We start from the raw sequence: 13,721 nt of genomic DNA on the forward strand, positions 1-13,721 counted from the left end.
GCACCCGCCCCCCCCACTCCCCCCTCTCCCCAAATAAAGCCCCTTTTTACTACTGAGCCCAAGCCCAAACCTGGGCTGCCCCTGCAGGGGCATGAAAGGGCTTGTTCGATCTCCACTGCCTCACGAAGAACTATTTTATTATAATATAACTTTTATTATTGATATTTAGAGCGCGGAGTTGTTGAAGCTGTGAAAGGATAAGAAACCCTTTCTCTGTTCCTTGCTCCCTCCCCCACCCCCCCCATCAACTTCCAGTTAGTGGTGGGCTCTGTCCCTGCTAGAACTGAAGCCCCCTCTGGGGAACACACATTGTGGGGCGGGCTTTGGGGGGTATTTAAAATATGTCACAGAAAATTTAAGACGTTTTACAAATAATTTAAGCAGTAACTTATACCTTAGTGTTTTGTTTATTTTAATTTTGTGGTGCTGCGGGGGACACTGCTGAGGGTTTAGGGGGATTTGTGGGGTGGTTCTGCTCGGGCTGTTGGTGACAGAAAGTGGCTTCAGGAGCTTTTGGGAGATGGAGGGGAGGCAGCGGCATGAAGGGAGGGCGGGGACTGGAGGCTGCTGGGGCTGGTGGGGGTGATGGGTGCTGCGCCCCTGGGGTGACAGGAGCTGCTTTACCTGCTGTGGGGCTGGTTTCCTCCCTCCCAAAGCTGCTCTGGTTTTGGGATCCCATCTCCCTCCCCTCCTGCAGATCCCACTGCTTCCATTGGAAACCCCTGGTGGTGGGGGAGGGGGCTTTGGGGGCAGTGTGGGTGCTGAGGGCTGCTAGGGACTTTCGGTAGCATTTCAGGCTGGCTGAGGTGACGGATTGAGGGCTTTTTTGGGGGGAGAGCATTCAGCGGAGCTGGCTGTGGCTGGCAGGTTAGAATGGTGCTGAGCACCTGGGGTGGGATTGTGCCCAAAAGCACCTGCCCTAGCGCAGGGTGGCTCTGTGCTGCTGCAGGTGGTGCCACCAGCACGTGTAGAGCCAGGTTTTGGTGTGAAATGGCTTGGTGGAGTCTGTGGGTGGCTGCGCAGGGGTTGGTCTGGAGAGGAGCAGCGTGGTAGGTTCCCAGCTGGGACGTGGGGTGAGACCATGTAGGGTGGCAGGCTGGGTCACTGCCCAGCGCAGCATTTCCTGGGGAGCCCATCAGCACACGGCTATTCACAGCCGAGCTGGAAGCTGGTTTTACCACAACCCCAACCCTGGGCCAGGGTGGCCACCCGAGTTTTGGTTGAATTGTTTTGGAAAAAAACAGTTTCCTTTGTTCTCAGACTTCACTTTTCCAACTTTCAATAAATGTACTGTCTCCGTACAGTTTTGTGAAACTTATTCTACATCGAGCTTGGTTTTAAGAGCAAGCAGTGCTTCTGACCCTTGCCTGCTCCTCTGCCATCGGTAACCCACTCCCTGCTGGTTTGGGTATAGTTTTTAGGTTTCAGGCTCCCCAAAAAAGGCCGTCCCTTGCTTCCCCACACGGTTTTTGGAGCCTCTCTTGGAAGCTGGCTGCTCCTGGGTTGTCGGGCTTTGCAGTGAATCACTCGTTCTGCCCTTTCTGTTAATCAGCGGGAGCAAGGTCGGTCTTCAGCTGTCCTGAGAAACTGGGAGGGGATGGGGTAAGAGCTGGGGGGGTCCTGGCCCCCGGATGGTGCCCTGGGGCTACTGGGAGCTTCTGCCTTCCCGGAGCTAAAGCACAAACTCGCTCCCGTCTCCCCTCGTTCGCTCGGGGCTGGCAAAACCCACGGGCGGGGGCGGTCGCGGTCCCGATCCCGCCGTGTGGCCCCTTCCCCGCCGGGTCCACGTGTCCCAACTTTCAATAAATGTACTGTCTCCGTACAGTTTTGTGAAACTTATTCTACATCGAGCTTGGTTTTAAGAGCAAGCAGTGCTTCTGACCCTTGCCTGCTCCTCTGCCATCGGTAACCCACTCCCTGCTGGTTTGGGTATAGTTTTTAGGTTTCAGGCTCCCCACAAAAGCCCGTCCCTTGCTTCCCCACACGGTTTTTGGAGCCTCTCTTGGAAGCTGGCTGCTCCTGGGTTGTCGGGCTTTGCAGTGAATCACTCGTTCTGCCCTTTCTGTTAATCAGCGGGAGCAAGGTCGGTCTTCAGCTGTCCTGAGAAACTGGGAGGGGATGGGGTAAGAGCTGGGGGGGTCCTGGCCCCCGGATGGTGCGCTGGGGCTACTGGGAGCTTCTGCCTTCCCGGAGCTAAAGCACAAACTCGCTCCCGTCTCCCCTCGTTCGCTCGGGGCTGGCAAAACCCACGGGCGGGGGCGGTCGCGGCCCCGACCCCGCCGTGTGGCCCCTCCCCCGCCGGGTCCACGTGTCGGCTTCCCGCCGCGCCGCCCTCATGTGACTACCGGGGGGCGTGGCTGGTCCCTGCGGAGTGACGGCGGGCACCCCCAACCGCGCGCGGCACCGCCCCCGCTCCGGCCGCGGACTGGGGGCCGGGCGGGCCAGTGAGGCAGCGGGGCGGGTGCGTGGCGAAGCAGCAGCGAGGCCGTGGCGGCAGCGAGGTAAGATGGCGGCGCCGCCGCCCGCCCTGAGCAGGGTCCGCACAGCCCTTCGGCGTGACACGTGCGCGCTCCCCCGGGGTCCCTCCGCCCCGTACCGGCTGGGGGCCGGTTTCCCTCCCGCCGTCCACTCTGGTAGCGCTGTCCAGGCCCCCCTCGGGAGCGCCCCTCACGCCCGCCGCCCGCGGACAAAATGGCGGCGCTGGGGCAGCCGGGTGGCGCGACTGCGCATGCGGGGGGCCTGGGAGCGGGGCGGGTGGTGGAGCACATGCGTGGGGGGGAGCGGGCCGGCACCGGGAGGCAGGAATGGGCACCGGGGGCACCGGGAGGGAGGGACGGGCGGGCAGGCAGGCAGGCAGCGGGAGCAGGGGCGGGTACGGGGAGCAGGGATGGGCAGCGGCAGCAGGGGCTACGCACTGAGGAGCTGCACGGGGGGAGGAGGGGGGGGGCGGCTGTACTGGGAAGAGGGGGTCCTGCACTGGTGCTGCACTGGGCGGGAGGGGCCCTGTGCTGGACAGCGTGGAGTGGGTGAGCTGCGCGGGGCTGGGCTGGGCGCTGGGGCTGTGGGAAGTGATGGGGGGCGCAGGGTTGGGAGGTGGTGCCCAGAGAGGGACCGGCCGTGAGCTGGGGGACAGGTGATTCCAGGAAGCGATGGGGTTTGTCTTGGGTTTTATGGGGTCGGTGGACTGCGTACGGAAGGGAGCGTTGTACCCGAGGAGGGTATGGAGCTATGGGATTCCTGCGCTGGGAGGAAAGGGGCCTGCGCTGGGGTGGTGGGGATGGAGGGGTACCTCTGGGACTTGTATATCCCGTGGCCACGATGCTGGTAGGCAGCAGCGCTTGTACCTGCAAGTTGGCATGGCTGTTGCTGCTTGGTAGCTCAGGTGAGCGAGATGTGTTTCATTTGGTGCAGAAATGGGATTGCTGCAAAGCTAAAAGTTTCCTCAGGCGTTGGAAGAAACTATCTCTATAGGAGCAATTTCATATCCTACCTGTTCTAGGGGGTCAAAGAGTTTTATTCAGGTGCATTAGCAAATGCTGCTTTTCTTTTTGTCAGTAGTTGGTTTCATTTCTTTTAACTGGTCTGTATCTCTTGAGCAGGTGTTGGTATGAACAGAATTCGGATCCATGTTTTGCCATCAAGTCGAGGACGCCTTACTCCTGTGCCGCGGCCACAGGAGCCTCTCTCATGTGCCTTCACCCACCGCCAGTGCTCCCAGCCGCGGCTGGAGGGGCAGGAGTTTTGTATTAAGCACATTCTTGAAGACAGGACTGCCCCTTTCAAGCAGTGCAGCTACGTTTCAACCAAGAATGGAAAGCGATGTCCCAATGCTGCACCCAAACCAGAGAAGAAGGATGGGTGAGTACCTATGTCTCCTGGTTCTCTGGTTCTGTACCATATAGAATTAGAACGGGAAGGAGAAGGTCATTCTCCCGATTCAGCTGCTGCACTTACGTTACCTCAGACAAGTGCCTTCCTCTTCCTGAAGAATTTTTAAGCTAGAAGAAGACTCTGTGGGTGCTGGACGCTCCGTGGAGTCGTCTTGGTCCTGCAGGACTGTTGGGCTGCTGCCCCCCGCCATCAGAAGGTGGCTGCAGTGATCCAGGTTCTTTGCAAGAGCTGTACGTGCACTCATGTGGTGCCGTACCTCTGCTCAGCCCAGCAAACTTAACTTGCCGCTGTTTGTGCTTATGGATCATCCTCAGCACAAATACTCTGGTTATGTGTTATGTAGAGTTGATGACCTTGTTGTGCTTCTTGTCCTCTGATGCATATAAAGTGTTCTGATTGCTGTGGATGGAAGGATCTAGAACAGTTATCGACATTCAGTAAGCATATCAGCAGAGCAGTTTCCCTGATGGGAGCATTGACCCGTGTTTCATTCTCTGAGTTTATGGGGATGTGGACGCTGGTAGTCATCATTCTGCCCTTGGTCCCTCTGTGATAAAAGGGATCCATCCGATGTGGGCCAGTGGGCTCTGCATGGAAACTGGGAGTCCAGTGTAAATGTTTGGAAGCAGAAGAGTTCACTTCAGTGGCTTTAAGTAAAAAGCTCTTTTCTCTCCTGCTGTGTGCCATGTGGCTTCTGGCTGCAGTGCCAGAGGTGGCATTTCAGTGGTGGTGTGTGGTCTGTGAGCCACTCTGGGCTCTCTGGCATTTCTGAGCTGTACCTGCAGCCAGCAGCTCGCTCTGTGAGAGACCTGTGGAGGGGATGTGCTTTCCAGGTGCCAGGGAACGTTTCTCACTGTATCGCTTGTTCGTTTTGCTGGCTGAGGGCTTGGAATTGTAACAAGCTTGTGATTTATTCCTGCAGCACATCGTTCTGTGCAGAGCATGCCCGTAGGAACAGTCTGGCGCTCCAAGCTCAGATGAAGAAGTCCAATCCTGGGCCTGTAAGTGAGACTCTTCTTTGCCAGCTTAGCTCTTACGTCAAAACAGAGCTGGGCTCCCAGACTGCAGAGAGCAGCCGCAGCGAAGCCAGTCGGATCCTAGGTAAGAATTGAAAGTAAAAACTGGTGTGAGAGGACCTGGAGTTCTCCGTTTTGTGTGGAAATGCCAAGAATATAACTTCTTAAATCCAGTGTAAAAAAATATCCCAGGGGTCTGTGGGTAAAAGATCTTATTCTGCAAAGCGTGCTGTGTCTCACCTGCCATTCGCTGCAGACAAGTTACACTGCCAGACCAAAATCCTGCAGTTTTTGGTCTCTAGCAGTGCCTGTCAAATGCTGGCTCAGTGAGCTTCCCATCTCACAGGGTTGCTCAGTGGGGCCAGCCAGTAGTTTGTGGCTCCTAGGTAGGCAGGAGTGTCACTCCACAGGAGCTGTGTGTTTTGGCTGTGCTGAGTTGGTGGGTTTCCTGTTGTTCCATGTCCCTTGTTCACGCTGTGCTGGGGAGGAGAAGCCTCTCTTGGCAAGAGGCAGAGCCAGTTCACCTCTGTGTGGCTGTGGAGCCAAGCTTCTGGGGTCTCTGTCTGTCCTGTGCCGGAGCAGTGAGCATTTGGACATAGGACAGTGTCCTGTCACTCAGGGCGGCTTGTCCTTTCAGATGAGGACAGCTGGAGCGATGGCGAGCAGGACCCTATCCCAGTGGACCAGACATGGCGAGGGGACCCGGACAGCGAGGCTGACAGCATCGATAGTGATCAGGAGGATCCCTTGAAGTAAGTTGGGTGCTGGTGGCTGCTGACTGCTTACGCACGTGTAGTGTACAGAGCATTCTGAGCTCAGCGTGACACCAGAGGAGATGGAGGTTACATTAGAGATGATGATATTGTTGCAGTTGGGCTTTGTGTGTTTGGTGAGTTGTTAGGCATGAATGCTCACAAGTCTTCGACCTGATGGTTGTTCTGGGAAGTATTTGATGGTCATCCTCTTTCAGTGTGGAGTGGTCTATTCAGCAGCAGTTTCTGGTTGATCTCTTAACTTTAAAAAAAACCCAAATTTGGTATTTCTGCTCATTGCCCATTGATCTGTATAATCCAGCTGTGCTCAGCCCACGTTTCTGATGTCTGTGTCATTTGGTCAGAATAGCCCCGAGGGACTCTTACAAACTTCACCCTGGTTGTGTGGGTGTTTTTCAGGCATGCTGGCGTATACACAGCTGAGGAGGTGGCTTTGATCATGCGAGAGAAGCTGATCCGCCTGCAGTCTCTCTACATTGACCAGTTCAAACGACTCCAGCACCTTCTGAAGGAGAAGAAGCGCCGATACCTTCACAGCCGCAAGGGAGAGCATGAAGCCATAGGCAAGTACTGGTATGGGTAGATGCTGATCCGTATTCCTCTGGCCGAGAGCACAACACTTCTCTGAAATACGTGCAGAATTCTACATTTAAAAAAAAAAAAAAAAAAAAAAAAAAAAAGATGTTTTTTGCCCATTATAGAAGCAGATTTCAGAGCAGTGCTGTCTCAGTAAGGTTGAAAATTACTGTAGGACTGAAACTCAGTTAGAGAAGGTATTTCTGTCTCTGGCCTCGTGCCCAGAGATTGGTATCGTTTGAGTTAGAAAGGTTGCCTTATTTCTTTGCTCTTCAAAGTTTGCAGTGTTGTCAGGAAGTGAGACTACAAAGTTAACTCTGAGACAAAAGTTCTTTTTATGTGTGGGATTTCCTGGTTTTGGTTTTATAAACAAAAAAAATTATTCATCTGTGAGGTCCTGTCTGTATCGGCAGAAGTTTGTTTCGGTAGTTAACACCAGTACTACTGTAATGACATATTCCTCCTTAGCTTAGCACAGATGCAACTTTCCCTTGCAAAAGCACTTCTTCGGGGTTGGAATTCTCCCTGTACAGAACATGCTCTTGGAGGCAGAAGTTCGTAGTTCAACAGAGGCAGAACTGGGTTGTATAATTGGTCAAGTATTGCAGTGCAAAGAATGCTTTCTCTAGCATAGTCTTATAATAGCTCATCCTGGAAAAAGGCATAATACAGCTCGGTCCCCAGTAAAAATAGCTGGAAGTTTGGTACGTAACAATTTTGTAGAACTCTTTTTAGCAAACCAGTAATAGAAGAGCGTATCCCGGGTGTTGCCCTGTAATTACAGCTGGGAGTGCTTACGGGAAGCTTCCAGAACTCGCAGAGGAGCAAGCTGAAATTTGACAAACTTCTATTCTGCGTGTAGAAATCACGATAGACTTTTGAGTGGCCATATTATTTTAGAAGACGTTTTAAAAATATTCTGTCAGCCCAAGTGCTCCTCGTGTGCACAGATAAGTTGGGATAAATTTTGGATGCTATCTGCTTTGTCATCTTCTTGTGTAACTGAAAGATGTGCTTCCTGTTTATACATGCAACTTTCACTGCTTGTTCACTCTGCATTGACATGCGTGTCATTAGCTGTTGGAGCTCTCGACAGATGATTTTGGCGCTCTGTACCACAAAAAAAAATATGGAAGGACGTGGCAGGTGGGGTGGTATTTTCTGACCCTTCCTTCACTCCCTGCAGGCAGCAGCCTTCTGACAGGCCCGGAGGGGCTGATGGCCAAGGAGCGTGAGAACCTGAAGCGCCTGAAGTGCCTGCGCCGCTACCGGCAGCGCTACGGCGTGGAGGCCCTGCTCCACCGGCAGCTGAAGGAGCGCAGGATGCTGGCGACTGACGGCACTGCCCAGCAGGTGTGTCCAGCAGCTCTGGGACTGGGTCCGGCTGGACTTACAACCTTGCTCGGGCACTGGGTCTCTCCTCTCATCCCCTCCTGGGAGCAATCCCAGGACAGGTCTGATCTGGCCCTGGCCGGATTGTCCCTTGTAACAACCTTTCTGCAGGGACATAAAGATCTGGTCCTGGCCAGCACCCTCAGGATCCACACTTTGGCTGAAACATTGGGGGTTCCTAGAGTCATTTTAAACGGGCACCAAAACTGCAAAAATTAAAAGTGTGAGGTTGGAGAATTTTCCATTTTGAAAGGGAGGGCTCAGGACAAGGTAGCCTGATTTTCATCACTGCAAAATGTGTGGAAAATACTTGTTATAGTGGTGAAACCCAGACTCTTCCTAGACCTGTGGAGGACCCAAAGGCAGGCCCCTTACATCGCACACGAGACTAAATTTGAAGCTGTGTGCAGCTATTTCTTTGTAACCATTTTAAAATTCAAAGCATTCCCTTAACTGACTTCTGAAAGTTGAAAGATAAGTCTGAGAAACCTCATTCTTTGCAACATACTTCTGAGGTGAAGTTCTTCCTATTGCAATTGAGTCGTGCCTTACTATCTCAGCTCTGTTTAATAAAAGCTTGAATGGGAAGGACATAATGAGGAGTGAGGCTCTGCTGGAGTGGAACTGAGTTTGGCCTTGGCGTGTTTTGAAAGCGGGATGCAAGTGTTGTATAGCCAAGGGGGTTTCTCTGGAACAGAGCTGGACAACTCCAGCACAGCTCTGAGCTCTTCTTTTGGACTTGTAGGCACACACCACCCGCTCCAGCCAGAGGTGCTTGGCCTTTGTTGACGATGTTCGATGCTCCAACCAGTCCCTCCCGATGACCAGGCACTGCCTTACGCGTATCCTTTGATCTGCCTGTGCTGCCTTGGGCTGTGCTCCTGACCGTTTGCTGGCAGTTTGAAGTGTGTCTGATGCTTTTATTTTTTCTCTCTTTGGCCCTCAATCAAGGCCATCGGTTTGCTGTAGCCGTTGGTTTCAAGCAGGAGCCCAGAGGAAACGTCTCCCAGTCTGTTGGCGCTCCCATCCCCATGGAATGGCCAATTCGTGTGAGAGCGACAGAAGGCTGGGCTTGCTCTCGCCTCTGCCTGGGCAGGTCCCACCGCAGCCTTTCTGCGGTACGTTGGCTGATCCAGAGCATCCAAATGGGGTGGCAAGTTCATTTGGAAGCAACAAGGAAACCTCACAAAGACTGAGGGAGACATGAGCTAGTTTCTGGCTGTATGGAAGGAGGGTAGAAGCAAATCTGCTCTCTGCTTGGGTGCAAGTGCTGGGTGCCAAGAGCCAACCTGGGCAGGGTCTGTGAGCTCTCGGTATGAGTCCTGTTGGGAGGAATGTGCGTAGGAAGGGGTGTCTGACTGCTGAAGCATGTGCTCAGTCATTTTTTTGGGAGGATCTGAATAGGGGAGTCATTCCTAGCCTGTTTGGGGCTGCCATGGACCAGCTCCGTCTCCTTTGACCCCTTGAAAGGTTTACATGTATGCGTGAACAGTCTCGAGCTGTTGGATTTGCCGAAACAGCCTCAGCTTTTTGAGAGCCAGCACTGAAACTTCCACTGGGATCACCCCACGTCGGGCATCACTGCCCCAACATGGGATCCACGAACCAAGCGTGGCCCCGGGTGCATCTGCGTAACTCTTGTCGTAAGTGGGATTCGGTGGATGTGTCCAGGAGCAGGTTTGGATCGTGTCGGAGCTGCGTTAGCAGCTATTGCTGGTGTGAGTCAGGAGAGGCTCCAGCACTGGGTCCCAGAGCAGAGCTGGCAGCCAGGGGGAGGATGAGTTCTTTGTTTTGTTTGAGCTTTTCGTTCTGTTGCTGAAGTTGGCAGGCTCAATTCCAGCTACGCGCAGGGAGCAGCCCAGGGAGCAGGAAGCTGCCTTTGTTTCTCTCTAGTGCCCATACACTTCAAAATAAAGACAGGATAAATACCTATAAAACTGTTTGAGCAAGTCGCTGTTTGCAGCTGGCTCGCTTTGAGCAGGGCAGGCCGAGAAGGGAGTGGAAAAAGCAAGGTTTGATTTCCTTACGTCTGAGCTGTCAGCTGACTTTTACTGACACAAACAAGATTTTACTTTGGTTAGCCCCGCTGAGCTGATAACATCTGCAGTCTGCTCTGCTTTGTGCATTGTCGGGAGGCTCTTGGGCTTTGTTTGCTTTTCAGGAGCTGGATTGTTTGTGACAATGCATTAAAGGGACTGAACCCAGCTGGGCTGTTGGGCTCCAGGTGGAGCGTGTGTTTTTTGTCATCTTGGCAATCCGTGCTTGTTGGCTACCAATAAAGTCAGTGCTTAATCTGGGAATCATTCAGAGAGATTGAAATCTGGCTTCCCCACCCTGCTGTTCATACAGAGACGCTTTCCTTGCCGCATCTCCCCTCGAGTGGCTGAGAGATCTGGCTCCTCTGGGCTGGGCTCTATACCGTTGCTGCTAGCACAGGTTACGGGCTCCCCACAGCTTGCTGGGAGGTCCTATTGGCCTGTTCACAGCTGCCTCTGTGCAGGGAGAAGTGGAAAGGATAAATCTGATGGCTTAAGAAACTGGGTTAAACTTGGCACCTTCTGCCAGTTTGTGTGGGTTTGGAAGTTTGGGTTGTTTTTTTTTGTTTTCCCCTCCCACACTGCGCAGTGTGAAGGGGAAACCATGGCGTGAACCCCACAAACACGGAGAACAGCTGGGCTGTTACCAACAGCCGGGTGGGTTTGATATTGAGGGATCTGACCTGAAAGACTTGATCTGCACCTACAAATCTGCTTTGGCCCCAGCTCCAGATTGTGTCGCCCAGTGAGGCACAGTCTCCACGCCGGTGACAATCTCAGCTGTTCTTGGAGCAATAAGTAGAAACTTCACGACTGTCAGTAAAGCATGGTTTATGCAGACCCTCTTGCCACCTCAGCAGTGGGTCTGTCTGTACTTTTGCAGGGCTCTTGGAAGAGGATGGGATTTGGTCTGTAGCTGCTCTTTGCTGGTGGATTGCTCTGCAAGTGCCGTACAATTGGAGCAGAGTTTCTGTTTGTGATTAAAGGCAGGAAATCCCATTTACACCTCTGGCAGGAATAGGTTTTCCATTGGGAAGGAAAATGCAGTGGGAAGATAGAAATACCGGAACTAAACTCCTGGCTGTGGAAAAAGCATTGTGTGTGCTTCTATCTCCACTGCGCATTAGATGTTAAGGCTTGTGCAGATGCCTTTTAAATGGATGTCTGCAAATAAAAGTAAGCCTGTGCGTTTGTAATATCTTCCATCTGAGGATCTGCGAGTGCTTTACAGGGATCCAGCTACATCTCCCAGCCCCCACTGGGAGGCTGTGGCTGTTGTCCCCATTTTCCATCAGGCAAATAATGTCACACACGTTGCTGGGCAGTCATGGCGCAGCTCTGGAGTCCTGATCTTGGAGAAGCGTATGGGGTTTTTACACCGTTTGCTGGAGGGTGGCGCATGAGTGGGCAGCATTTATGCCTCAGGGTGTGTGTCTGTCTGTAGCTTCTCTGCTGTGCAGATTTCCCTTGACCACATCTTCCCAGACATCTGTCAAGACACTAATCAGATGCTATTTAAACCGTGTCAAGGCTCCGAGGAAGTGCCCTGCAACAAGCCAGTTCCCGTGAGCCTCTCCGAGGATCCGTGCTGCCCGCTTCATCTCCGGTTACCCCCACAGATGTACGTACCTGAGCAAGTGCTGGTTGTCCCCGAGGAGCTGGAAGCTGCCCCCACGGACCTGTACTTGAGCGCTGCTGAGCTCCAGCCCACGGAGAGCTTGCCCCTGGAGTTCAGTGATGTAAGTTGTGCAGTGCGTGGTGTGCAAGCAACATGTCCAGCAGAAAAGCTGCCCCTGAATGTTGCTGTTTTCACTACCTGCCATGAAGCTGCACTGAAATACTTGTGGAGTGGGTTGCAGCGCAGCAGACCTGGTGCTCTCTATGTGGAGCATGCATGGACGTCACATAAAGCACTACCTCCCCAGCACAGATAATGTAGAATTCTTTTTATTCTTGCTGACTTGGGGAAGAAGAATCTCTTGAAAAATGTGCAGGAATGTGAAAGGTTTGGGAGATGTTTGTTTCTCTAGGGTTGGTCATTGTTCCTTTAGAAGGGCTGTGCTCTCATTTAAATCCGTATTTAGGGGCTTTTAAAAAAGAGGATTTTTTTTTTCCCCTCTTCTCTCCCATGAGGAATCCATGAGGATTTTAATCCCCAGATTATTCTGATGTCCTGCATGTATGTTAAGCCTACATGCTTAAAATCCTCTGAAATTTGTTTAAACAAAAAAAAATCATGGTTGTTTGGAGCTGCACCTCTGAACGAGGTGTCACTGGCCTTAGTATTTGGATGGCCCTGAGATTCTTGAGCACTTCAGTCAGGAGGCAAGTCTCGTAACCACTCTAGAGTTTGCTGCTGGAGGAGGGATCGCTGGCAGCTGTGGAGTCCTGGGGATGGCAGCAGCCGCAGCATTAACACTGGGACAGCAAGTGCTACTGCAGTGAGGTCAGCCTGGGCCCAGCACCCCCCGGGCTCGGGGGAGCACTCCCCCTGCCTTCGCTGGGCATGGGACCAGCTCCAGCCCTCCTTCCTGCAGGGCAGAGCCGGCACAACGCTCCCTGAAAACAGCCTTTGTGGGCTGTGGGTTTTTTCAGGTCAGAAATGAAAAACGTTAACTGTTTCTCCTGCAGCCCGTCCTTTTAAAGGTTCCCCCACCCTGTGTGGGGTTTCGGGTGCTTCAGGAAGGAACCTGGGTGCTTTGCTCCTGCCCTGCACCCTACGCCGTGTGTGGATGCGAACTGCAGACACCCTGCAAGAGCCCTCTGTCCTCAGCTCGGAGGGTTTCAGAGCTCCGGCAGTGTGCGTCTGTGTAGGGCATCTGTGTTTTATCTCGCATCACACTAGGCTGGTAGAGTGCCACTCGTGAGTCGCAGGCATCTCGCCTTGATGTCAAACGCCCTCCAAAGCCAAAACAAATCCCATCCTCTAACAATAGCCTCACAGGAATCCCAGTCCCTTTCGTCAGCGGGGTTATCCATGCATGCAGCAGATGGCAGCGAGCAGGATGGACGGAGGAGTAAACCAGAGACTGTCCACTCTGATAAGTTGTGTCAGGGCAAGCAAAGAGGGTTGTGTGAAATCCTGGGAGAGAGGTGGCTGCTCCGGGTGTGCTGAGGAGGGCAGGATCAGACCCTTTCACAGCCCTCCTGGCTGCTGCAGGGATGCTTCTGGGGCAGGGTGTCATGCTGGGCTCCTGACTTTGCGCCCCACACCTTGTTTTCAGTGGGAGCGCGTCACAGCCAGCCTGGATCAGCTGTTTCTGGAGGGAGGAGGAGTTGCATTGCCTGTAGTTGCATTCCCAGCTGCTGAGGCTAGTGGTCATGGTGTCATGGTGTCCACTGCTCTGCCTTCGCCCTCCTGTGTCCAGAAAGCTGTGGAGCAGTCTACTGTCTGCTCCTGCCCCGCTGCTCAAGAGGGTAGCAGAGAAGGGCTGCAAGGACTTGTGCTTCTGTCTCCTGTGGGGATCACCGGGACCCCTCCTGCTGCTGAGCCACTCCCGGTGTTTTCTCTCCTAGGACTTGGACGTGGTGGGTGATGGTATGCAGTGTCCCCCATCCCCTCTGCTCTTTGATCCTTCTGTGGCCCTTGATCAGTCCCTCAGAGACGTGGCTGAGGCCCCCATAGACATACTGGCCCTGGAGGAGCCCTCCCACACAGCCCTCCCTCCACAGACAGCGCTGACGGAGAGAGGAACCTCCTCTGCCCATGTCTTCTCCCCGGCTGCCGAGCCTCCGGCCGAGCTGCCGGCACAGGTATGGCCAGGAGAGCATGGGGGGCTTCTAGAGGAACTCCCGGTGATCCGCTGTCCCTGGGGCTCTGCAGTGAGGGTCTTCCTGGGGAAGAGAAGTCCCTGTTTGCCCTCCTGCCACCCAGCCAGGCCCTTGGCAGGGCGGAGTGTTGCTCTCCCATGCAGCCCGGTTTGGACCCGTGCTATGCCCGCGGTCTGGAGGATATTGGGAGTGCTGAGGGGGTGGCAGCCAGAGACCGTCCCTGGGGGAGCGATGGGGGACAGGCAGTCTGTTCTCCGTGGGTGGCT

General features: G+C 53.8%; 2 protein-coding genes across 2 annotated transcripts in view; both read left to right on the forward strand.

The window, feature by feature from the left end:
• CCNT1 (cyclin T1) overlaps nucleotides 1–971 on the forward strand; it is a 9,404-nt gene extending 8,433 nt beyond the window's left edge. The window contains exon 10 of the mRNA XM_009883197.1: nucleotides 950–971. Within this exon, the coding sequence (XP_009881499.1) occupies nucleotides 950–971 (22 nt within the window). The remainder of the gene's footprint in view (nucleotides 1–949) is intronic.
• Nucleotides 972–3,607: 2,636 nt separating this feature from the next.
• KANSL2 (KAT8 regulatory NSL complex subunit 2) overlaps nucleotides 3,608–13,721 on the forward strand; it is a 19,519-nt gene continuing 9,405 nt past the window's right edge. Inside the window, exons 1-8 of the mRNA XM_009883198.1 lie at nucleotides 3,608–3,858; nucleotides 4,814–4,992; nucleotides 5,545–5,659; nucleotides 6,080–6,247; nucleotides 7,447–7,609; nucleotides 8,394–8,490; nucleotides 11,170–11,423; nucleotides 13,201–13,437. Of these exons, the coding sequence (XP_009881500.1) occupies nucleotides 3,608–3,858; nucleotides 4,814–4,992; nucleotides 5,545–5,659; nucleotides 6,080–6,247; nucleotides 7,447–7,609; nucleotides 8,394–8,490; nucleotides 11,170–11,423; nucleotides 13,201–13,437 (1,464 nt within the window). The remainder of the gene's footprint in view (nucleotides 3,859–4,813; nucleotides 4,993–5,544; nucleotides 5,660–6,079; nucleotides 6,248–7,446; nucleotides 7,610–8,393; nucleotides 8,491–11,169; nucleotides 11,424–13,200; nucleotides 13,438–13,721) is intronic.

This window comes from Charadrius vociferus, unplaced genomic scaffold (assembly GCF_000708025.1).
Source record: "Charadrius vociferus isolate BGI_N301 unplaced genomic scaffold, ASM70802v2 scaffold564, whole genome shotgun sequence".
NCBI classification, from domain to species: Eukaryota; Metazoa; Chordata; class Aves; order Charadriiformes; family Charadriidae; genus Charadrius; species Charadrius vociferus.